This window comes from Peromyscus leucopus, chromosome 11 (genome assembly GCF_004664715.2).
Source record: "Peromyscus leucopus breed LL Stock chromosome 11, UCI_PerLeu_2.1, whole genome shotgun sequence".
In the NCBI taxonomy this organism is placed as follows: Eukaryota; Metazoa; Chordata; class Mammalia; order Rodentia; family Cricetidae; genus Peromyscus; species Peromyscus leucopus.
Genome location: NC_051072.1, coordinates 31,079,816 through 31,107,231, shown reverse-complemented (window position 1 = coordinate 31,107,231; position 27,416 = coordinate 31,079,816). Strand labels below are relative to the sequence as shown.

At 36.1% G+C, this 27,416-nt stretch overlaps 1 protein-coding gene across 1 annotated transcript in view; it reads left to right on the top strand.

Annotated features, from left to right (window-relative positions):
- Positions 1 to 27,416, top strand: part of Hcn1 (hyperpolarization activated cyclic nucleotide gated potassium channel 1) — a 384,202-nt gene that overhangs the window by 195,223 nt on the left and 161,563 nt on the right. The window contains exon 3 of the mRNA XM_028885374.2: positions 25,374 to 25,535. Within this exon, the coding sequence (XP_028741207.1) occupies positions 25,374 to 25,535 (162 nt within the window). The remainder of the gene's footprint in view (positions 1 to 25,373; positions 25,536 to 27,416) is intronic.

Sequence of the window (27,416 nt, the reverse complement as noted above, 5' to 3'; positions counted from 1 at the left end):
TGCTTGTGATTGCAAAGCAGAAAAGTATGTGTACTCAAAGACATACATATGAATTCAAAATATACCATAGTCTTTAATCTGATTAGAGGTGCTTTGCTTAGTGTTCAGTGTCATTGCTCGGTATGACAGTAGAAACAGAACAAAGTGAAAATGCTGTGTGTTCATAAGCAAGACGACTGGGAAGTAGCACAATTACTGATCAGAAATACTTCAGATTTGGAATGCAAATGTTGTTGAAATTAAAATTTGGTCATTATTTCAGTTACTTTTCTATTGCTATGATAAAATACCTTGGCCAAGGTAACTTAGAAAAAAAAACGTTTTATTGGGCTTGTGGTTCCAGTGGATAAGAGTCTCTGATGGTGGATAGTGGCAGACCAACCGAGAGCTCACATCCTGAATTGCAAGCACGGTCAAGAGCAAAGAGAATTGCATGAGTCTTTTGAAATCTCTTAGCGTGCCCCCAAGTGACACACCTCTTCGTCGAAGCCACACCTTCTAATCTTTCCCAAACAGTCCCACACACAGGGGAACCAAGTATTCAAACTTAAGAGCCTATGGGTTCCACTCTCCTCCATACCACCACCTTTCACTCTGTAGGCTTGTGGTCACGTCATAATGCAAAATTCATTCAGTCCAACTTCAAAGTCCCGAGAGTTATTCACCCCTAACACTGTCTAAAAGTTCAAAGTTCAAAATATTTTCTGAGACTCCAGGCAAGATCAAGACCCATCAAGGAAAAACTCCAAATCTTGTAGCACCATGCCTGATGTTACAGGGCCTAGATTTCTCCTTCTGGTTTCGCTTCCTGTATTGTATATCTATACTGGTTCCATTCCTGTCTATATCTCTCCTTGACAGATGTCCTGTGACTCTGGCATCTCTAACATCCAAGTCTCACTTTTACAGCTTCATGCACTAGCTTCTCTGGGCCCCCATGAAGGAATTCCCCTGCCTCATTCCTGTCCTCACCTATTCTCCTTAAACATGGAGAAAGATTCGATGACTTATTTACTAATATATTCTTCATGGCTATAAAGCAAGAGCAATATGGGTGTCTCTGTCAAGTTTTTCTGCCAACTTGGAATGGTTTCTCATCCCCACAAACTACATTTGCAGCAGCTTTGCTTTGTTATTTTTCAGGGGCAGAACTTTCCTTAGGCTGTTTCCTTTCACATGTTGGGAGCTTAGCTGGGTGGTGTCTTGCCCTGAGGGCCACCTCACACTTGATTCCAATTTTGAGCAGGTGACTGCACGATCCTCTTACGGTCTCTCATCACAAGCTTCCCTCCTACATTACATTTCGTGGTGCTCTTTTCCCCCAGCTGTACATTTGATTTTTCTTTTGTTCCACTTGTTCTTTTTTTAGACCTGAATAACTGATTACCAATAACCACGTACAGAGTAAATATCAGGCTCTTTTGAAATCTCCTCCATCAAACCAATTATTCTATGCCTTTAGTCCTCAGCAAGATCATGAAACAAGGGCAAAAGTTACTCGCAATTTTATTTTGCCAAATTTTGCAAAATTATCCCAGTTACTAATACTGTTCCCCTCTGAAACCCCTGGAGGTGGACCTCCATAGTCCATATGGGTCTCTTGGCTGTTGTGCCGAGTTGTACTAGGATCACCTATGAAAGCCCGCACACAGCGTTCAATTATCTTCTAATCTTATATCCCAATGTTTTCCATATTCTTCCCAAAACTAAGTTGTGTCACATTCTTCACAGCAATAGCCCCTCCCTTGTACCAGCTTCTTCATTAGTTACTTATCTGTTTCTATGGTGAAACATCATGACCAATACAACTTATAAAAGACAGTGTTTAGCTGGGCTTATGGTTCAGGATATTTAGAGTCAAGGAAAGAGGACTATAGGCATACTCGCAGGAAAAACTGAAAGGTCACAGCTCAAGTTGCAAACAAGAGGCAGAGAGCACACTGAGAGCCACATGACTCTTTTGAAACAAGAAGTCTGCTGCAAGTGCTGCACTTCCTACAACATGGTCACACCTCCTAATCCTTCCCAAACTGGTGATCCAGTATTCAAGCATTTGAGCCTACATGGGCAATTCTCCTTTAAACCACCATAGTCATTTCATCTTTAAAAATCTTTTACCATTACTAAAATTTTTGCAGTCGCTCCATTCAGTTATGAATACATATGTATTCATGTTCTATTGTTTAAGAATATGTGCTACAAAGCAAAGATAGTAATAATAATGATGGTGTTTTGATGGAAAAGCTAGAGTGTAATAGGAATTGAAACAGTACATTTTTTCCTGTCTCTGGGAAGAAGGCAAGTTCTTAAAAAGAAAATGGAGGAATGGGAAGGTACAAGAGAATGCAGATGTTTGAAATTGCTAGAAATTATAAATAATATGGCTAGATGTATTTAAAGAAATTATAAACAATACAGTTGTCAGCAATAGAGAAACAAACAAACAAACATTCTGGTGAACCATGACTTTGTAGCAAGTTTCTCAGCAAGTCTTTTAGTACCTGTCAGTTTCCTGGTTTCCCATGGGAGAGCAAACCAGTTGAATGTTGGTCTGACTCCTGACTATGTCACTCTGTCCTTGTACTGTTGGATTCTAGGACCGAGCCATAAGTGAATTTATTCTAGTTTTTCAAGTGTGTTAAATGGTGCTACCTCTGTAAAATTTAACTGTTAGTCTATTTAACAAAATAAGCTCCTATTCTTTAGAAAAATGATGGCCAAAGAAGTGTTGCCTTAGTGTGGCCATGAAAATGCTGTTATATAATTAAGTTAGAATATTTAGCACACGCCTTACTAATCATTCATCCATTGTTTATCTGAAACTCAAATTTACTTATTATATAACTCTTAATAGCATGATATATACTAATTTATAACACACAATATGAATTGTTTTGTATTTACTTCCTAAAATGTATAATCTTGATCAACTCCATAATAAATTCGGTTAATTATGTGGTTGTGTGTGTGTGTGTTTGCCTGTTTGTTTCTTTGTGTGTCTTCTCACAACATCCATGGCAGTAACTTCTGATACATTGCTCACTACTCTAGATATTGACCATTGGAATGGAACCTTAGTGAGAATTGGAGCCAGCAAGTCAAGATATTCTCATAGGCTAATTCATTACAGGCTTGTCATCAAACTCATTAATGCTTTTATAAACACAAATAAGCGGTTTCCTAAGGATATGGCTGAATAAGGAAAAATATATTCAACCTTTTTCCAGCCAATGTCAAACATCCCTCACCCCTCTGAACTCAAAATAGCTTGATGAGGACTTATTGAGAAATTTATTTCTTGCCTTGGAGTCAATTAGGTGTCTGTTAGAATTTCTTTATACACCCTGAAATAATTTTGGGGAACATGATACGGTATCATTTGTACCAAACCAATATTCAGCAACTGCTTTAACCTGTAATTTATATAACTAGGGGTAAAGGTAAGAACTATTTTACACAATTTGTAGTGCCCTTGAGGTGAGCTTTGAAAGCATCCATTTCAGTATCTTTATAAAATTGTCGTCCTATGAACCAATATCAGATTACATAAAAAAAAAAAAATACTGGAACTCCAATCATAGAAATGGTGAGTGAGCAGCAATAGTTATAGTATTGCTTATCATTTAGCCATGCCCTGATTTACCACATCATTTTCAAAAGGACCCGTGACTTTCATATTTTGTTTGCCCTTGTTGCCTTACCTTGTGTGAAGGTTAGTAGAAAAGCTTTCAATGGTTGCCTTTACAAATTCATGTAGCCCCTGAGGGTATTTCAGTGTGTTTTACGAAAAACAGAAATACCTTGTATTTTAGTGTAATGTTACCCAGAATTCAGTGAAAATGCAGCTGACTTGAGTGACTCTGTAATATAAAGCAGTATCTGAACCTTGACAGAAATGATGAGGAAAATTAAATAGACTCTATTTTTTCTCAGTACTAGCTATCGTGTGTCTTTCAACAAAAACCGAGCTGCTTTTAGATAGAGATCAGCTTGTAAATGATTGGAATCCATGACATAAAAATCTACAGGAGAGGAAGAAAGGTCACACATTGTTTAAAGTCAATACTTAGGAAGCGATAAGCACAGAGAAAATAGCTTGCAAAAGTGTTATGACCTCAAATATCTGGGTAAAACCACATAAATGGAAGGCAAGAGGGCCTCAGTTACAGTAAGTGCTTGCTTGGGGGAAGACTTGGGAGAAGGCAGTTTTCAAAAAAAAGCCAAGCTGACAGAAAAGGCCAGTGAACATGAGCTAGACCTGAATAAGGAATAATGATGTCTGTGGGTCGCAAGAACCTTATGCATTCACCGGATGCTTAGATTTTCCTTTTCGAAAACATATTGCATGCCTGTCAGTTCAATGCTGCATACATATAAAATCAATTGTGTTGTATGATTTTAAACAGCAATATCCAAATTAATATTTTCAGCTTGTAAACACTGAGCTTCTTCTCAGTCACTTAGTATTTGGGGTGTAGCTTGGTTTATAGCATCTAGACATACATGGCAAATTTGTAAATCTTGTGTGAATGTCAAAATTGAACATTCAAAGCTGTTGGCTTTAATACGTTTCTGTAATTTTGCATAAATTAAAAACCTATTATTTCATGTTCATGGCTGTTTTATCTGCACATATGTCTGTGCACCACCTGCATGTCGTGCCTGTGGGGGTCAAAAAAGGGCATCAGATCCCCTGCAGCTGGAGTTACCAAAAGTTTCGAGCTGCCATGTGTGCATTGCGAGTTGAACCCAGGACAAGTTCTCTGAAAAAGCAGCCTGTGCTCCTAACTGCTGGGCCATCTTGCCAGATCTTTTAAATTTTCATTTATATTTCTAGGTGTACTCAATCATCTCAAAGGGATAATTAAGCCAAGTACATGTTAACATGTTCCTTCACAATAATAATATTTTTGTACTTTTTGAAAATTAAAACAAAGCCTAAGCCATAAAAATGGAAAGGAAACTCTCGTCATTTGATCTGTTTTCTCAGGAAAAGTAAAAATCCAGAAAATTGTTTCCTATGTGCCTTGGGAAACTCATCTGTAACAATAAATTTTTATGTTTGTTGAAGTAGACACTAGGGCGAAGCTGTGATAGAATATGTCTTTTAATTTTGAAATGGCCTAGATATATCAAAAATGATTGGTCTATCATGTACTTCTCTAACCAAGAGGATACAGAGAGCTGATTCTGCACAATCCCCATCCTCTCCCTGACCTTTTAAATGTACAGTGCTGTTCTCCAAAATGTATTTTGAATTGAACAAGAAATATTTTAAAGAAAGTATGAGTGAATCAGCACATGAAATTTTTATTTTTTCTGTCCAAAGTCATCAATGCATAGCAATAGTAAAAAAAAGGCTCATAATTTTCAAATTCTTAATATTTACCTGGCATGCTATACTTGTCTTATTTTAACTGAATTTAGAAATGTTTCGCAGCAACTTAAGTTAATTTTTTTAAATACTGTAAATAAGGACTTAAAGTTTTAAATGTGGTGACATTTCTGTTTTATTTTGTTTTAATATTAGAGGAGCATCCAAGGTTTCTTTTTTTAATTTTATTGTATTGAATTTGCTCATTAATAATTCCATGTATGGATAAAATGTATTCAGGCTGTGATAAGCCTCACCAACTTTCTTCTGCTTACTACTGCTACCTATCACCTTCCTCCAAGTCCATTTCCCACATTCATATCATCCATCCATCTACCATCCATCCATCCATCCATCCATTTATCTATCCATCATCCATCCATCCCTATCTATCTATCTATCTATCTATCTATCTATCTATCTATCTATCTATCTATCTATGCATCCACCTATCATCTATCTGTTTGTCTGTATGTCTGTCTACCTACCTACATACCTACCTATCTATTGAGATTCATTGAGCTTAACTTAGATCTTTAGTTTGACCATAGGTTCTAGTGGGTGCTTTACTAGATACATAACTGACAATGACAGCCATTATGTCCTAGAATTCTGATAGTGGCCAATAGTTCATCAGGGAGATGTAGAGCCCCATGACTCCCTCCCTAGTCTACAGTTGACTGTTGACAGATAGGCCCAGTGCTATACAGGCCTTTTGCACGCAGCCACAGCTGCTGTGAGATCATGACTGGCCTGGCTGTGCCATGTTTGGAAGTAAATCTCTCACAGCCCTTCCCATTTCTTCCAGCTCCTACATTCTTTCTACCTGTCTATGTGCCATCTGGGGTGGTCCATGAGCCTTATGGGGAAATGAATAAATGCCCCATTTATGGCTGAACATCCAATCTTAGCATTGTCTTGAGCAGACGTGTATCTTTAGGCATTCACTGCTATTCATTGCAAAGAGAATTTTCTCTGGATAAGACTGGGATTATACTTTGTTTAAGGGCATAAAAATAAATAGAATGAAAGCTACATGGTGGCATGACAACTTAATAACATTATCAATACCAAACACAAAATGTCTCTTGGGGTACAGACCTAAAATCTAATTAGAGAATGGTTGCATATCCTTAACTGCAGTGCCACTATTGCATTGGTAGGCATATTTTTGCCTGGCAGGTTGGTATTAAAGTTCATAGTGTTCACAGCTGGATAAGGTCTCAATGCCTCCCCACCACCACTGCCCTCAAAGCCTCTGTAGTATCTTATGGTACTATAACATCTAGTCAGTAGGAAGAACTTTTCCCTTACAGTTCTAGCTTGATTTCCCTATATGGTACTCTCAGGAATAGTCTTATCAACTAGTCCTTGTGGTCAACCAAAAGGAATGGCAAGAACCTGCATTGCATGTGGGGCCTTTGGTGCTCTGTGAGCAACAATTCAAATGAGGCAATTCACACCTGGCTCTGAGGTTTTTGTTTAATATCCCTTGGTTAAAGGAGCAGCATTATCCAGATGTGCAGGCATTATTCAGAGCCAAAATCCAGATCCTCCTTTTTTAAACTTGTATTTTTATTGGCTTACAAAGACGCTTTCCATACCCCTTTTAATATATTCTTAATTTGGGTTGCTTTCCCTCCTGCATTCCTCCCATGCTCTCATTGCTCTCATCCCACCCCTGATTCAATTTTCCACTTTAATCTACCCCCACCTGTTTGCACATCCCCTGTGTCCTGGTATCCTTGTCCTTAAGCCGTCTCCTACCCTAATGGCTTTTTTTCTAGTTTCCTTACTTCTACAGCTACTTCAGGTTTAGCCCATATCAGATTTGAGGATGAAAACATGGGAATTACCTTTCTGGGACTGAGTTATTTTGTTCAGAATTTTTTTTTCCAGTTTCATCCATCAACTTGAAATTTTCTCTACTTCATTTTTGTTGCAGCTGAATAAAAGCTCATTGTGTATATGGTATATATTTTATTTTCCTTATCCATTCACCAGTTGATGGACACATAGACTGATTCTGTATCCTAGCATTATAACTGGGACAGCAATGCACATGGTTGAGCTAGAAGCTCTGTGATAAAAATTTGTAGAATATTCTGGGTATATGCTCAGAAGTATTAAAGCAGGGTAAATGATAGCTCCTTTTCTAGATTTCTGAGGAAGCTCCACATTGATTTCCAAAGTTTCTGAACCAATTTACATGAACCAACAGTGGGTAGGGTTTCCTCTTTCCTTGTAGCCTAGCCAGCATTTGTCTTTGTGTGATTCTTTTCCTTTTGAAAAGACAGACCGGCCTGGAACTATGTAGGCAGGGTGCTCTGAACTCAGAGATCCAGCTGTCTCTGCTTCCTGAGTGCTGAAATTAAAGTCATGCACCACCACGCCCTGATGACTTCTTGATAATAGCTACTCGGACTAGCGTTACCTAGATTCTGCAGTAGTTTTAATTTGTATTGCTCTGACATCTAAAGATGTTGAATACTTAAACATATTTTTGAACCTTTCCTATTTCTCCTTTTGAGAATTTTCTGTTCAGATCCATAGTTTATTTTGTTTGTTGATTGCTTTTTTCAATGTTTAATATTTTTTGAGTTTGTGTGTATGTGAATGTGTATTTCAGTGTTATGTATGTACATATATAACAAATATATACATATACATATAACAAAATTAAATTTATCACTATATGTAAATAACTTTTAATATATAACACATATAATTATATAGTTATATATAGTTATAACTATAACATAACCATATGTGTTATATGTTATTAAAAGTTATTTACAACACTATATAACATATATTACATATATGCAGGTGTGTGTATATATGTACATGATATGCAATAAACATATAATATGTATGTAGTAACATATATACACATATATAACATGCATATGTATGTTATACAGTATTATATATAACTTTTTAAATTGGTTCTCATTATATATCTCTGGCTATCCTGGAACTAACTGTGTAGATCAAGCTGTCCTCAAACTCACAGAGGTCCACCTGCCTCTACCTCCCAACTGCTGGGGCTAAAGGTGTTTGCAAACATGCCTGGTATATTCTCTGTCAGAGGTATAACTGACAAAGATTTTATCCCATTTTGTGGGCTGCCTTTTCACTCAGTTGACAGTTTCTTTTGTTGTACAAAAACATTTTAATTTCACAAGATCACATTTTTTTTCTATTGTTGAAATGTTTCAGAAAACCAGGGCATATGTATGGGTAATGAATTTATTCACACTCAGTTTTGGCCATAACTCAAGAAGTCAGGGTGAGAGCTGCCAGAGGGCCACCTGTGCCCTATATACCACAGGTGTTCATGCCTTCAGAACAGTTCTTCTGTTAAAGATCTGGGTCAACATTGCTTCCCAATGCCCTGATGTGAGTCCATGCACATTATCAACCAAGCATTGACATTCTTTTTGACCCTGAACATTTTTAATCTCATTCATTAAATAACTGATACTTATATTTTTGTTATGCTACATTTAGGCTGAGCTATTATTATTTGAACCCCAAGAAGACAAACAGATTTCAGCAGTTCATCTATGTCTTTGGCCAGTTCTTTCTCTGTGCCTCACCTATCATTCTAAAGTTTCATCATGAGAGATGTACTACTACCAGGGTTTCTGCTATATTCCTCATGTGCAAAAACCTGGAAGTAAATGAAGTTACATTTGGCTTTAAAGAGTTTAGAAGAATCATTGAGACCAATTTCACTAAATTCTCCATTTGCTTGATAGGAGGAAAACATAGCAGATTATGGCTGTTGGTATTTCTGAGAGAAGTCCTTGACACTGATTCTAATTTCTCTTCTGCCACTGTATGGTTCTAGTTAATCTCCTTATATTACCTGTCAACAATAATGTACCTTGTGGCACATATTTTAGCCTGTGATCTCATGTAGCTCTTGCTGAACCAAAGAGATTGCATTAAGCTAAGAAAGCAATGTGATTTGCAGACAACTGATATAAAGGGGTTAAATGCAAGAGGATACTTTAGTTTCCTCTAAGAGAAATATATATGATTATTAAATCTCTCTTATTTCTGTCTTTAAACCTGATATTTAGGTCAACATACAAAAATCAAATTTCCAATTTAGAAATGATTCTTGGCATGATGTGTATAGCTTTCCATTTCTATTTAACAAAAAAAAGGACCCAAAGCAGTTAGGTTTCAATATTATACATGGTTATTTGAGAAGAATTAAAAATTAAGAAGGATAAACATGTAATGATTGAGATTCCTTCTCATAGCTCGAAACACAATCTCACAGAAGGCTTCTTCATATCCAGGCTCTTACAGTCTTTTTGCCCCTTCTTCCATGATGTTTCCTGAGCCTTAGATGCAGGAGTTGCATTGTAGATCTATCTTCTGGATCTGGGCATCCTGTGACCAGTTGTTCTCCACATTTTGACCAGTGTGGTCTTCTGGAGTGCTCTGCCTATACATGTAAACTCGATTTCATCCTTTCTATATCAGAGAGACATCGATTGCATGAGCTATTGATCTAACGACTCTTGTGAATGTGTCACTTACATTTAGTTTCTTAAGTCTATAATATTCTTTAATTTAATTAAATTTGAATGTTTATCCATTTGGGTTGTTTAAATCAATTAATTTTCTCTAATTTTTAGTTCAGAAATAAATAGCACTCTTTACTATTAATTAAATAATCTAGTTTATTATTATTGTTATTATTATTGTGGGGTGTGTGCATGTGTGTATGGGTGTGTGCAGGCCACAGGTTAAGTGTGGAGATCAGTATTGCTGTTGAGAGTCAACTCTCTTCTTCCACTGTGAGGTCTGTGGATCAAACTCAGCTTGTCAAGTTTACAGGGAAAGTGCTTCTACCACTTAGCTATTTCTCTGTTTCATTTTCTATTTCCGAATTCTAAAAATAAGGACTTTCACGACTAGCAAGTTATGATCCTTTGACAATGTGTACTTCCATGGCTAACAGGAAGGATTTCTTGACTGTTCTCTTTACCACAATATCCAGACTAGAGCAGTTCTCTACATCTCAGAAATACGTTCTCTCCTGAGGAAATGGACTCTGAACATAGAAAGCTATGAGAAGCAAATATAGGGAAATGATGGTGAAAAGTACTATGAAGGCTCTTCTGGTGTTTTGCAAGTGGTCTATTAAAAATCATTCAATTTGCCTAGTTTCATAATTATACATTTTACTATGATCTAGGTCACAGTTAACTTGATTTATATTTTTTCCTATTCTGCAAATAGGACACTAATAAGCTAAAGATAATTTTTCTCTCTTAAGCTGTTGCAGTTGATTTTGATACTTGGCCGTCTGTTAAACATTTCCACTTACCTTAAATAACTTTGAAATTGTGTATGAAATGTGATTCATAATTTACATTTTCAACAGATTAACTATGTCATGATGATAGATGAGAAAATATGTCTCTTTTGCTTGAGTCCAATTTTGATTACCTGGCCTCAATTGAACTTTGTGAATAATATCATAAACCAAAGAGCTCTTTACTCATCTCTATTGACTTGATGCATCCTTCATTCTAAACTTTATTCTAAAAACACAAAGGCAGGAATTTATTCATTTAAAAATTATTATTCAATAAAAACTGTGTATTTTTAAATTACAAAACAAATAATAGTAAAAACAATAAACTGTGCTACTTGTATTGAGAGTTTTTACTATCATAATTATGGTCATCATTCTCATTCTTGCATGTTCTAGGTACATATATAAATATTGTTGGTCTTCAGAATTATGCTATAGATAATCTTTTCCTTTTCTTCTTTGCCTGGCTGTCTTCATCTGATGGTTTTGATTGTAGGTGACTCTTGTCAGTGTTTTGGAGTTGTTAACATAATTAGACCAAGAAAGCTTATATTTTCATTTGTTACTTGACCTTATCAATTATGTGTTTCTGATTAGTTATAAATTTTTGATAGTTATAAAGGCAGGTCTTTATCATGTCCAAAATCAAGTGACTTGGAGCAGATTCTCCTGGTTAAAATGAAATATTCCTATTTTGTTACTACAAACTGCATGTCTGTGAGGCTGATCTCTTATTGATGGTCAACCTTGTATAATCCATCTGTCTATTTTTTAAAGAATACAGTGATGAATATAAATAGAGTATCAGTGGCACTGACCATAAATACCAAATGACATCCAAGTTCTGGCCTCTTGTCCTATTTTCTTTCAATCATATTATTTATGTCCTCAGATGCCTACTTGATATTTCAGTTGAATAAGCTATGAACAATTTAATCTTAGAACATCCAAATCTAAAATGCTATTATTTTCCTGTGAATTTTGTTATATATTTCCTGCATTGAAAGCTGGCTTCACTATTGCTTACATATCACAAGTAGAGCTTGGAGACTACAGGATGCTTTCTTTCTTTTTAGTCTGTTCTGCATCCAGTTCATTACTGAATACTATCTTATTTATCTCTAAAATTGGTTTTTATATTTCCTGCCACAATTACAGATCACTATTTTCACAAGCTTGAATAATTGCAGCAGTTTTGTGTATTTGGGATTTTTCTCATTATCTCTAAGCACACTTTAGGTAATTTCTTTTGCCCTGGGTCTATAAATCAATTTGTGAGTACCAGTCTGAATGATATTTGTTTTCCTCTGCCCTGCATTACTGAGCAATGTGTTTACTCTCATTATCTTGAACATTATCTACTTTCCTATCCCTCCCCTCTCCTTCGCTTCTTGTTTTGTTTTGATTTATTTATTTTTAATCCTGGCCTTCTCAATGAAGTGAAAAAATGTGAAAGTTAGTCATTGTGGGAAGAATTTTATTTCTGAGAAGGCTTGGCAAAACATCAACTTCTCTCAATGACACAGTGCTGATTTGTACTAGGTGATAGTGTTGAGAGTCTGCTCAATGTGACTAATTTGAATATGCCTCTTGGTATTATGAATGTATCTTGGTTATAGTATTGAAATAAATTGTATAGTTCTAGGATTTGGAAAAATTACTTAAATTCTTTAATAATCTCCCCAAAAATAGTTTCTGAATTTTCTACAATTTTAAAAAACACAGATAAAGAATTATTAAGATCATGAAAAACCAACCATTGTCCCTATTTGCAAGGGGCAGATGGCCCAGGAAGAGGACAAATATAGCAAACAGCAATTAAACCTCATCACGGTGAAGTCTAAAATAAAACCCAAGAGGGCAAAGGTAAGGGAGGGAGAATTTTCCACACTCTCAAGAGACACAGGGAAGGAAGTGCTCCTGGAGGAAATGAGACTGTACTGAAGCTGGATGGAACTGGGAAGGAGGATGAGCCTGCAGGGTCTCTCTGCCTAACTAGAAGCTTCACTTCAGATGCTAAAACCTAGCAGACTTCATGTGCCTTAAGATTAAGTGGAGGCTCAAAAAGGACTCATGAGCGCTGCTTATTGACTTTGATTTTGAACTTTTTCTGATTCATGATTATGTCTTTGGAAAACTGAGATTCTGTTTTTGCTTATTACAGCTGACTCCCCATTTTCCTATTGCTAATGAAGAAGTCTACTACAGAAATGAAACCATGTTCTTAAATGTAGGAAAAAGCTACTTTGTTCAAAATCAAAGTTTATATTTTATATAAATATAATATTTCTGTTAAGCAAACATTTTTTAAAAATATATAATTAAGATGCTGCCACATTCTAATTCATAGCCACTCTTTTCTCCCCTTGATGAATATACATTTTATATATTACCCCAAATATATGTATATATTTACTTAAGCTATCTCAGTTATTCTATCCTGGCTTCAGTAAAAATGATAAAGCAGATATATCAATGGTAAATTTAAATAGATTTGAATTAAGGCAAAGCTATTTATGAAGATCAGAGGTTTACCTTTAAAAGAAAATTTATTTTATTTTTGTCTGGAAGAATATTGACACTGTCTAGCATTTAATGGAATCATGCCTGATGTGTATTTTTCTGTGCATTTTTTACATCATTACAATTATGTCACAGGAGAAGACAAGTGGCTTCTCTCGCTTCATCCTTTTTTAGTGACAAACAAGCCATTATTTCTCATTGAAAATACATTATTCGCTTGAATTGCAAAGTAGATAAGCCTTTTCTTATTAATTCTAATAAATAGGTTTTTGATAGTTTTATACATTTTGATGAGTAATTTGACAGTCACTAGGGCTGTTGCATTTTAATTTAGAAACTCCAAAGAGAAAATAGACTCCTTTTAAAATTTGGTTTTAATTTTTAGGATTTAAAGAAGGCAAATGTGTCTTCTTGGTACATAGTCCATTTTCCTGACACATGGGAAAATAAATAGATATAGAAAAATAAATAAATGCCCGTAAAGACATTGTGAGATTCAACTGCAGTTTCATTTAACGAATCTTAGTTTCATTTAAATTTCTTTTAAAAAAATTTAAATATGTACTCCAACAGATACACTCTCACATACTTTCACACACAGAGACAAACACACAAACACATACTATGCTGACACATTCACATTACACACTGAACTGACACAACACACACACACACACACACACACACACACACACACACACACAATTCTGAAGGCAAAGGCAGCTTAACTCACAGATACTTGGCAGAGAGATTAAGGAATATGTCCAAGTTTTTGTTATAGAGGGTGGTAGAGGTTTTCCTTTCAGCAAACAATGATCACAGTGGGAAATGTGTCAACCTCATTTAAGATTCATATTCCTGTGAGACTGAGAATGGTGGGCAGATCCAAAACTTAGTCTTCATGGTTATGAGTGATGTTAAGACCTGGTCCATTTAACTGATCTGCCAACATTTTAGTCTGCTTCTTTCAGTCATGTGACCAGCAGCCTTTCCTCGTGTCTTATAGCCAGGTACCCATGCAATGCAGCCTGGACAGTATCCCAGTTACCATTCTGACCCAAAGCCCCATTGTTTTTCTTTTATTTTCTTGACTTTTCATTAATGAAATGTGTGATGGGAGCTGTCTTCCTGTTTTGAAGGCAGTTGCTTACATAGAAAAGAGATGGAAATTTAGGAAGGTCCCTGGTGCCTCCTTCTATAGTTATTAATCCCATCCTAAGGATTCTACCTGTATGTCTTACTTGCTTCCCCAAAGCTCTACCTCTTCTCCCTAATGCACTGGGATAAGGGGTTCAATATATGAATTAAGAAGAGGAGGGAAAGACTCAGGCTGTGGATTCTCTTGTAGAGGGTAGCTAGCCAAATACATTTGGTTGATGAAAAACAAATGTTCTGAAGTCCTTAAAAGATTTTGGGGCTCTATCTAGAACATTTTTAGAGTGCTTTTTTTTTCGGTTTTTAATGTTAAAAAATATTGTTCTACAGTCACTCTGATCTACGATTAAAAATAATTGCCAAACAATTTAAAAAATATCTTATTTTGAATATACACCCAGAAACTGAACCTTTCCATATTGTTTCCTTTGAGAAATACTGACTTTTCTTTGAAAAGTAATTTTTTAAAAGTAGTTTTAGCCAGGTGGTGCTAGTATGTGCCTTTAATCTCAGCACTTGGGAAGCAGAGGCAGGTAAATCTCTGTGAGCTTGAGGACAGCCTGGTCTACAGACTGAGTTGCAGGACAGCCAAAGCTACATACACACAGAGAAACCCTGTCTCAAAAAACAAAAAGTAGTTTTATAGTTGAAATTATGACACTTGAATCAATAAAATTTTTGTCCCATATGAGTCGTGAACTTAAAATAATTTTCTCTTTAGAAAAATTAGTAAGCATAGTACAAAAAGTCTTCTTTTAACTCTTATACATAAATATATCCAGTGAAAACAATGATGTGAAGGTTAGAATCAGGGCTGAATGCAGCCTTAAACATGACAGTGATTTGTGAATTTGAATGTTGGGTGGAAGCCCAGATAATAATGATAGTAACCTTTTGGACTCTTCCATTTAGAGCTTGTCAAAATACTGAATTGTATTGAGTTTAAGTAGTGCCAACTCAATAAGAGTAAGTCCAAATCTCAATTTTTAGATTAAATTTTGGCACAGCCTTGCTGTCTGTTACAAGGATAGCCTGTTAGCTCAAGTTGATAATGGGTCCTGAGTCTTAAAGCTCTGTAGAGTTAGGTTGTCAAAAACAGTATCAGTGAAGAGCAATTTTTTTAATTAATTCAAAGTAGTCTCAAAAGCTGAAATATCTTCACTGTCATGAAACTACATAAGAGTTTACAATACTTAAAAAGTTCTGCAAACATAAAGCATATTCAAAACACAAAAACCCATAAAATCCCTCTTGTGAGTATTGAACTTAGAACAACTGGGTTGTCAACTTGATTGCAATTTTTGTGTACTATATATAAATATAAAGACAAGTTCTGTGTATACTATCAACAGCAGGCTTAATTTATCCATTTTTTTCTTTTATTCAACTTATTTTTATTTAAATCATGTTTGTGTGTGTCAAAGGCATTAGGCATCTAAGATGGTAAGGCAAGGGTCTTTCAATCTAGGAAAACTCCATTTTAATGGAGACAATGGTTACATAACTCAGACTTGTGAGGAGAGCGAACCATGAATTTTTCAAATGAGATGACAGAAGAAAATGAATGTGTAGGCTAAGAGAAGGCAAAGGAGGGGAGGCTTGATAAGTAAGCCTTGGCCGGATCATGAAGCCTTATTATGTTAGACTTTAGGATTAGTGTTTATCTCAAATACACTAGAATGCCGACATTAATGTCTGCATTTTGGGAAGAAAACTTTGATTGTAAGATGGAGGAGGGCAAATCTAGAAACATGAAATAATTTAGGATTTTAAAAAACACTAAAGTAGCAGATGACAACCACTTAAAATCAGAACTTTGCAATTCAAGAATCTTTGCAGATGGAAATGGATAGGATTTAGTTACCTAGAAAGGCGAGGTCACTGAGTCAGTCTAGCATAGACTTCAGAAAAGGTTACATTGAACATCAACGAATAGAATGTTATGCAGAGAGTACAAGAGGGATGTAAAGTGTGAGAAGCTTCAATAAAGATTTAGACATCTACAGCTTGATTGTTGTGGAAGTGAATTTAGGACAGTTCACCTGAGGTCAGTCTTAGGGGATCACTGAACTGTAAGTAACAGCAGAAGTTATGAATGTGAAGTCCTTCAAGTATAGTAACCATAATGAACCTCAACTACAGAAACAGAGAATGAGTATAAGGACAAAGAATACGAATGATCAAAGACTTGTGTGAGTAGTATTTTATAGCAAAACAGAATTATATATTGCATAAATAGCAAAACCTATATAGAAATAACTTTTCAATATGCTTGAGATGTACCATTAGTACAGTAGCTGGACCAGGAATATATATTCAATATTTCTTACGAAGGAGAGACTTGGAAGGTCTAAATTGTGATAAGGATAAGATAGAGTCAAACAAGAGAAAGGTAGTAATTAAGGATAAAGAGAAAAAAAGAAAATAAAGAATAAGGATAAAGGAGAAAAAAGAGAATCATCAAGGTCCATTGTAAGACTGTGCAAGGCTAGTGATTTCTCAGCAAAATTGCTCAGTTATGAGATGAGAGGCTTGGCATGGCAGATTCTGGTAAACTTCTGACAGGAATAGATAGCTTCTATCTAACAGAGACAGAGGAGGAGTGGATGGAAGGGGCAGAAAGAAGACAGGGGAGGAGAATAGGAGGAGGAGACAGGAGAAATTGCAGTCAGGATGTAACATTAATGAAAAAATGCAATTAATAACAAATAAATAAAATGGGCTAAACCTTTGAAGGAGATGTTGTGTGAGTTAGCGAGGTACAAGGGCCAATGCCATGAGCAATGAGGGATAAATCCTGTGTGTGTTCTCCACACAGCCTGTATTTCATATGCAGGTGAGTTTGGGTGTATGAGAAACCAGTTTTTATGCACAATGGTTATTACTCTTAAAGATCTTCCCATCTGCAGTGGTTTGCGCAACACATTTCACATTGTGATAGTCAAATATTTCAAAACTTCAGGTGGTCTGAAAAACATTCAGATGCAGTATTATCTGATCTGACAAGGTGTCATATGGTTGATGTCACTCAGTTCTTGAAGGAGTCCACGTTGTGCAGCTGAAACACAGCCTTTTTCCAAGTGATCAGATCTGACTCAGTTGTATCTTGGGCTCCTAACAATTTTGCCAATGCTTGTGGAGCTTTTCAGGTTTGGTTTCTTTTTAGGGTAGTAGAAGAGCTCTGGCATGATTTTTCTTCCTTCTTGGGATTCATTAAAGGGCAAATAGTGCAGTTTCTCCACTAAGATTTGTAGAAGCTTTACTGGCCTCTTACCAAAATTTACTACTCAGTGAATTCTTTCAAGAGGTGGTTGCTAAGACAGCAAACCAGCCCTACTTTATCTTCCAGAGCATATCTGACACAATCCCACTAAAATAAATAAATATTCTTAACTTGATGGGCTCATCTGCCGGAATACCAAGAGTGTGTGCCAATGTATGATGCCACTTTGATGGCCAGGGCATACAGAGTTATGAAGCCCTGCTTTCACTTCCACAATTCTTTTCAGAAGCCCATTTTCACTCTTCTCACTCTGTCAACTTTATCTGGCAAATCTGAGTATGGGGTGGTGCTTGCACAGCCCTACTAGACTGATAATGATGAGTGTAGGCTATGAATGTTGAGATAACCCTGTCACTTGTCTAATATTGGCTCTATACCATGTTTATTCAAGAAATTTTTTTTCATTATTCAATTATTACTTACTTTGTATTACCAACTAATATGTAAGATAAGCTGGATGTATTTTTAAAAAACCCTTTAATTCAAATTAAATTCCAGGAAGAAAAAATTATTATTTCTTCACATGATGGGTTAGTACTTTTCCTTTCTGAGAAATCATGACTTCAGTTTAAAGTGAAGAATAGTGTGGCATTTTTATAAGTGGTGAGTGTGTGTGTGTGTGTGTGTGTGTGTGTGTGTGTGTGTCAAGTGATTTATCCACTAAGCCAACTCTTCAGCTCTTATATTTTTGTAAGTGAAATATACTTGTATTCATCTGTGCTCTGTTCCTATGACAGAGTATTTGAATTGGAGTAATTTACTGTGAAGAGAGGTTAAGGAATATGGAACTGGCACTTTTTCAAAAGAAAAGGGAATGTTGTACATGTGGAAGGAGCTAAGAGAGAGAGAGAAAAAGAGAAGACCCTTGACTACTCTCTAATAGCCACGGATCCAGTACTTCAAGATCCAATTTTGTGACCCCCCAATCCTAGTCAAGAAAAACTCATACTTATTTTCAAGAAAGATATGAATCCATTTATAAAAGTGGTAACTCAGAACCTAATAATTTCTCAAAAAGCCACTTCTCTTATGTGTCCCCTCTAAGGTCATTTTATTTCCTTTCAATGCTATGCCATGGTTAAGGTAATTAATGAATAGCAAAACAAAACTGTATTGCTGTTTGTAGTTTAAAGTTCAGAGATAACAAGATGTTCTTGTTGGAGCAACTAACATTACAAATCTAATATGTATAGGAGTAAACAAACAGAGACTTGAGAGTATACAGGTATACTGTGGAGATTATGAACATCCTATTTCTGAAATGCATTCTTCTTCCAACTCCTCTGAAAGAAAATATTATCAAAATATTATTTGAAATACATTCAGAAGATCTATTTAGTATGAAGTGAATGCTGCTATGGTTAACAGTGTGTTTTTCAACGATTTTCTACATGAACACACACACACACACATACACACACACACACACACACACTTTCTAGCTGGATATAGCCTTTACCACCACTAACTAGAAAATAAAAACAGAATAATCCAACTTATTGTTTATTTTTTAAATGTTTATTTTATTGCAAGCTTCCAAGATTGAATTTCTAAAAGTGTTTCAGAAAATAATGTCATCTTAAAAGTATCCTCATTTTGACTTCATGCTAAATTTGTGTATGGTAAACCTCACATTGTTTTCACACAAACTTCTTCAAAGGAGATTCTAAGATTTTACAGTGTTAATAGCCCCTCACTGGTTGACTAGTGGTATATTCTGTGTACAATTACTACATTTACAGTTATTTGTCATTTATAAGGAAGGAATAGGCCAGGCACCATGGTTAGTTTCCAAGTTAGTTAACTGCTCTAACTAACTCCATTTTCCCTAGTACGAATCCATTAAACAATTTTTTTAGCACATTTGTGTATAAGTTGATTTTCCCAGCATGTAAACTTCTTTCTTAAGTAAATGTAGGACATGGCATTATGTATGTTCATTTCTTTCTTTCTTTTTATTTTTTTTTTCAATTTTCTGGTGCATTGAGGAAATATTCTATGGCATCACATAGTCCTCATGAATATTAAAAAGATACAGTCAGTTATCCACATCTGTGGCTTCTGCATCCACAAATTTAACACAATGCAGAAAGAAAGTAATTGGTAAGAGCAAAAAAATCTGCCTGTACTGAACATGTATAAATGTTTTCCCTTAAATAACACAACTGAACAACTGTTTATGTAGCATTTATATTTTATTAGCCATTATGAATCATTGAGAATTGACTTAAGGTGTAAATAGAGGTGGCTAGATTGGATGCAAGTTCTGTAGTGTTTTGTACAAGGGCAAGAAGCAACTAGACATTTCGTATGGTAGAGCCTCACATTCAATACCACATGAATTCTGGTGGATAACATTTTCCCTTATTCCTACAGAAATTTTTTAAATGAAAATTTGTATAGATCCAGTTACTCTATTACTTTCCTGTGGGGCATTTACCCACCACCCCCACAGTTCCCCAGAGTTTTCTTGAGTGCAATCAGCAGAAAATATTAGATAGAAGGATTTAATAGAAGAGAATCTTGCGGAGGATAAACAGATAGAAAATAAAGGATAGCCTCGAGAGGGCCTGGAACCTATTCCAACGGGCCCCAACTGTCTCTGGCCCAGGGTTTTTATAGAGATGCCAAGGGGTGGAGCAAAAGATCTCCTCCCCCAGCACTGCCAAGTGCAGACCATCTCAGACACCTGCACTCAGGCCCGTGGTCCTGATCATCCTCTATTCGGACCTGCTGGGTAAAGCCATGAGGAACCCGAGAATGGGCTCCCACACTTTCCAACTATAATACATAATATTAAAATATGCCCACATCAAATACAACCCATCAAAAGCATTTTTTTCTAACTGGTGCCCACTTATCAGGTGCTGTTGACTTGAAATTCCCAGAAATTTGAAACTGTTAATAGAATTGTTCTGCACACTTAGATAACTAATATATGATTATAATACTGATAACATATACAAATTAATTGAGAGAAAGAATGTAAATGGAGTTCAATTCTATAAACCCAAATTTTGAAATTGACACTTTTCAAATTTTATAATTTTGTAGTTTAAAATATAAATGTTGCTACCATTGAGCCCTCTTAAAATTGTCCAGTGGATTCATACATAAATTATTTTTAATTTTTCTCATGTTCTTGAAAACAGATGGTATAATTTCTTTCAGAAAAAAATAATGATAATATTAAATGTAGTGGACACATTTTTCAAATATGAAAAGATATGGAATTGCAATTTTGTGTGAAAAAAAAAAAAAACCTGTGGCTGAAAATGGCTGTTACGTAGTACCTTATGTGCCCCGTCATGTGGGACAAGTATGCTGCTTTTCTGAATGACTCAGAAAAGCAGCTGAATTGTGCTTATCTTTCTTCTACTTTTCTTTAAGCAGGGTTTAAGTGGTTTCCTTTCCACTTGGGGCTTTCCTCGAATTATGTTGGGCTTCCTTTCTCTTCCTCTAAAGTTTCTCCCGCTGCCATGTGGCTGCTTGTCCGTCATGTGCCTGACCCACCTGCCACATTAAAATGGAACGGCCCTTCTTCTTCTTTCCTCTAATCTCCGTACAGGCAGCTGCTGAAGTTTTATGTCCCACCTGCCTTGGGGTTTTTCTCTAGTAAAATTGTCTTTGAGCTTTAAAAAAAAGAAAGACAAGGAGAAAGGAAACGACTGTTCTCTTATCCCATAGGAAGTGAAGAGCTGTAGTGTGGAAGCTGAGTAACCGTCAAAGTGAAAAACAGTTTAAGGGACAGTTGACCCTTGATATTACATATGACTGAAATTTCTAAAAATGCGTTTTTAGTTTTAAATAAGCACAATATGTTTACAAATTAATATATGAACTTAAAAATATGATGCCTCTCTACCATATATAGTTGTACAATCAATATTGCTAAAAAGTTCATTCTGTTTTATTAATGTTGAGGATGGAGAGATAACGCAGTGGATAACTGCATACTGCTCTTGCAGAGGACCTAAGTTCAGTCCCCAGCACCTGTATCAGGTGCCCCAAGACCACCTGAAATTTCAGCTTCACATAGTTTAGCACTGTTTGGCCTCCACGGACTCCTGAGTTCACACAGGCACACAATATACTTTAATTATATTTCCTCTCACTGTCACCATACCACTCCTTGCATACCCCCATGTGTATTCTTCAAATTTCTTTTCTTCTCCTTCTTCTCCTTCTTTTCCTTCTTCTCCTTCTTCTCCTTCTTCTCCTTCTCCTTCTTCTTCTCCTCCTTCTTCTCCTTCCCCTCTTCCTCCTCCTCCTTCTCCTCCTCCCTCCTCCCCCCTCCTCCACCTCCTCCTCTTCATGTTCCTTCTCTTCCTTCATGAATTAAGTTCAAACACAGCTACCTATACATGAACAAGTGTAGGGCCATCACTCAAACATTGGCAACTTGCCAGGTGCCACAATCCTGAAGACAACTGACCTCAAGTCACTTCAGTAGCCATAACCTTCTCCCATCCCTCTTGGAATTTGGTCTGGTTTGATGTTGTGCAAAGTTATGTGAGGAGTCTCAGCCCTAGTGAGATCATGATTGCCAAGGTCCTTTTATTTCCCAAAGACACCTCTTTGCAGCATTCCTCGACCTTACAGCTATTCTGTTCTGTTTTCTGCTTGTTCTTCTCTTAGATTTAGGCAATAGGATGTGCTATAGTTCTCACATTTAAGGCTGAACACTCCATTGTCACTTATTCTCTGTTCTGTGACCAGTTGGGGGACTTTGTATTAACTTCTTACCAATGAAAAAGAAACTTCTCTGGCAAAGACAGAGTGCTGCTACATTATGGGCAGAAGGGTAAATATTTGAAGGTGGTTTGATACTATGTCTACTTAGCAATGAAAAAGTAGTCAATTATCTCCTCAGGGCTATGACCTACCCAGCCACAGATAATTTCTGAGAATCATTCTATAGGCAGTAAAGTAACACTTTTCAAATTTTATAATTTTGTAGTTTAAAAGATAAGTGATGCTATCTACAATTGGCATCCTCTTGCAAAAGAAAAATTAGTTTCTCCCATGGAGTTTCAATAGAGATATTAACCACACTTAAGGGTAGACCCCAGGAACAGCAGTAGATGCCCAACCAACACAAACTCAATGTTATTTTTGTAGACATTTTTTGTCTCATATTGCTTTCATTGGGCATTTTTGTTTATTGGTCTGTGATTAAATATAATGGTTTTTGATTTTATGTTTTTGTGGGTTTATGTGTGTCTTTCATTTCTTCCTTCCCTTCCTATTTCCTCCCTTTCTTCCTCCTTTCCTTCCTTTCATTCTTTCTTTACCTGTTTGTTCTCAAAGAGAGAGAGAGAGAGAGAGAGAGAGAGAGAGAGAGAGAGAGAGAGAGAGAGAGAGGAGGTGGAGTGGGTGGGTAGGGAGGATCTCTGAGAAGTTGATGAAAGGGAAGGCATGTTCAGAATATATTGTGTGAAAATATGTTTTTGTCAATTAAAAATGTAAGAGACCAACACCAAAATGGCACTTTTGTCAAATACAAAGCCAAATTAAAACTAAAGCATAAAATAAAAATCTTTTTCTTTATATTCTATTTATTAAAGTTTACAAAACTTTTGATTTACAAAATTTTATTGATGGCATACAACACAGTAATTTTTGTCTTTTTTATTAAGAAATATTTTATTCATTCCACATACCAACCACAGAATATCTCTCCCTCTTCCCTCCTCTTGCTCTCCCCAAGCTTTCCCCCCAAGCCCATCTCCTACCCTCTCCTCCAAAAAGGTATGGCTTCTCATGGGGAATCAGGAAAGCCTGGCCCATTCAGCTGAGGCAGGTCCAAGTCCCTCTCCCTGTATCAAGGCTGTGCAAGGTGTCCCACCATAGGCAATGAGCTCCAAAAAGCCAGTTCAACAACATAATATTTTGATACATGCAAATATAGTGAAATGACTTAGTCAAGCTAATTTTTAATTATTAGCTTTATCTTGATCCTCATATTTTAGAATGAGAATTCTTAACATCTGCTCTTAGTAATTTTGCTGTTTGTAATGTATTGTTATTCTCTGTCATCATAATGACATACAATAGATCTTGAATTACAATTATCATTCATAAATTTTGTTCTTTGACAACTTCACACATGTATATAATGCATTTAGATTACTACTCCCTACCCTTTTTCCCTTCCATCCCTTCCTCCTCTCCCAGTCCCCCTTCATCCCTAGGAATCTTTTTCCCATATTCATAGCTTCTTGTTTTGTGTCCCATTGAGTTTAATCTGGGACTTGTATGTGACTATGAGTTAGGAACTGTCCATTTATACTGCAAAATATATTGTTTTCCATATGATGTCATATCAAAATTAAGTACTGTGTCACCTTTAAGATTTAGAACCTTCCATTTTACAGGAGTTTGGAACAGTTTGTATATTTTTACAGAGATAAAATTTGCTCACTACAATTATGTCAAGAGTGTTTAAAAAAAGTTTATACATATAGAATGCACCAGATTTGAAAACATTTCATTGAACACAAGCAAAAGTACAAATGTCTCTTTAGTTTGTCTTAACATACATCAGTATTCGTACCCTAAAATTATTGATTTTTCTTCAAAAATTGACTCTCTCTCTCTCTCTCTCTCTCTCTCTCTCTCTCTCTCACACACACACACACACACACACACACACACATTGAACTTTGAAAGTGTTTCTTGGGTAATTTCTCAAAGCAGGTTAGATCTTATTAATTTAGAAACATATAGAGATTAGTTGAATTGTATGTGATTTTAAATATCAATGTTTGTGTTTATACATCTTTGTTGATTGCACTCATCACTTTGGCGTTTGGAATCTTAGCTTAGAATTTAGGTCTGCTCCCAGTTAGACTCTGCCATTCCAGACTAGGCTAATGCTAGTTGATAAGGGGAAAGAGCTGGTTCTCGTTCTACTTCTTGTAATACCTAAAAACAATAAACAATCAAAAAAGCAGTTGAATTTATACTTCCACAGTTGGCATTTTGTTCAATATGTAAATTGTCATTATTTTGTGTTTTGTGTAATAATATCAGTTACTATAAAATAATTTTTATAGTAGGGAATATGACACTTAAAGTATCATACATTTTTAGCAACATGAGCTACCCTTTATCTCTAAGGTTCTTTTTAAAGATATTTTTATTTTATAATTAATTTAATTTTACATATCAGCCACGAATTCCCCTGTCCTCCCTCCTCCCACCCACCCCCAGCCTTCCCCCTCAGTATACCCCCATTCCCACCTCCATCAAGGCAAAGTCTCCCCTGGAAAGTCAGCCCAGCCTGGTAGATTCAGTTGAGGCAGGTCCATTCCCTTCCTCCATACACCAAGGCTGAGCAAAGTGTCTCAGCATAGGCCCTAGGTTCCAAAAAGGCTGGAGGGATAGCTCGGCCGTTAAAGACTAGGCTCACAACTAAAAATGTCTCTAAGGTCCTTATTCAAGCAGATTCAATCTCTCAAGTCATTCCAATAGCAATATTCCATCAACATCAATGTTACTTAAAGTATGTATCATGTTTTTTTTGTAAGACACCTGTCAGTATACATAGCAAACTGCCAGCTTATTGAGAAGCAAAAAAGAAGAACTGTTCTATCTGCAGTCTTTCATTTTATTTCTCATCTCATAATTTTGCAAGCATGCCTGATTTGTTGTGTGAGTTTTTAAAGTATGACTTTATGTTTTGGTGACAGATATTCCACATGACGTACGACCTCGCTAGTGCCGTGGTGAGAATCTTCAACCTCATTGGCATGATGCTGCTCCTGTGTCATTGGGATGGCTGTCTTCAGTTCCTGGTCCCCCTGCTTCAGGACTTCCCACCCGATTGCTGGGTTTCCCTAAATGAAATGGTTGTAAGTAACTCATGCTGTTTCTTTTCTGAATTCACAACATCGTGCCCAAAACTTCAAAGTATTTCTGGTAGCACTATTGGCTTTCTCTTCCATAAAGGCTTTGTTTTTTAATATGGAATTAGACGATCCAGACTCTCTAAAGCTAAAACTTACTCTTGTATTCCTGGGAATGTAAATGCTGCTGCCTCTATTTTTAAAAAGTTTTACTTTAAATACTGAGATATACTTTATATAAGTGACATAAACACACACACACACAACCATGATACAATGTGCTTCCAAATATTTTTATATTTGTAATTAGTTTAAGGATATCTCAGTACATTTTGTGGTTAGCGCAAGGAAAAATTAATGGGAAAGATATGTTTTAATCTTCATTGTGCAGTATATGGAAATATTTTTAAATTTTAAAATATTATTTTATTTAAGCAAGTATAATAATATAAAAATTTAAGAAAATATTCACTGATATGAAATCTCATATTCATTTGGGTCTGTCCTTCATTTCACCCATATCTGCTAATAGTACTTCCTCAGAATTTTTTTCTAAAAGCCTTTGTTAAACTGTGTATCTATCTCCCAGTTGATACTTAATTAAAAACACATTTAGTTTTTTGTAACCCCCCCACATGCATATTCACAAATGTATATTCTTTAGGTATACATTTTCTGTCCTTCACTCCCAAATTTAAGTTCAAAGAGATTTTTTTCCTTTGTCCTCAGTGTCATCCTAGCCTGTTTGTGCTGTTATCTAAGAGTACTGGACTGGGTAACTTATAAAAAACCAGAAATTTATTTCTCAAAATTCAGGAGTTTGGGAAGCTCAAGACCAAGGCATCTCCATGTTCAGTCTCCAGTTGCAAAATGGCAGTTTGTGTCTGAGTTTCCTGGAGAGAGGGAAAGCTATTTTCCCATGGCAGAAGACAATATATTCACAATGAATGACCCCTCGTTATCTACCCAGCTTCCACCAATTTCCATCTGCCAACCTTGGCGAGTCTTGAATTAAGTTTCCAAAGGGCAAATTTTGGGAAACGTATTAGAACCACAGAAGGTGGCCAAGAAAATACCTGACATAGTAATTTCTTTATAACCTACTTCATAACATCTTGATAAGTATTGATAATATAAAACTTGATAAATATTATTTATTAAAATTTATATAGACCAATACAAGAAATTTGTATGGGTTGGATCACTTTTCAAATTTCAAAATTTCTGATGCTGCCTTCATCTGTCCACTTACTTATCTTTGAGGAAACAAAATATATGGCCAAGTGTAACACGAAATTTATAAGGTCTTATAAATAAAAAAAAAAACAGAGCCAGATATTGGGGTGAAAGCTGAAAGATCAGAGAAGCAGAACAAGCCACAGCTAACCACACCTCAACAACTCCTCATCAGATCCTGTTTCCATGAATCCTCAGACTGAAAGCTTCTGAGTCCTCACCTGAATGGATCTCAGCTGAACTGCTACTAAAAGCCTAAAAGCTTGAAAGCCTCTAGTTCCTGGTCCTCACACCATATATACCTTTCTGCTTCTGTCATCTCTTCCTGGGATTGAAGGCGTGTATCTTTCCCAAACAAGACATGAGATCTCAAGTGCTGGGATTAAAGAAAAGATGTGTGCCGTCATGCCTGGCTTTGTTTCCAGTGTGGCCTTGAACTCACAGAGATCTGGATGGATCTCTGCCTCTGGAATGCTAGGATTAAGGGTGTGTGCTACCACTGTGGGGCTTCTATGTCTAATTAGTGGCTGTTCTGTTCTCTGACCCCAGATAAGTTTTATTAGGGTACACAATATATTGGGGGACACAATACATCACCAAACAAAGGCAGGCATGAAGATACTGTCTGGGAGAGAAAGAGGAGATACTCTC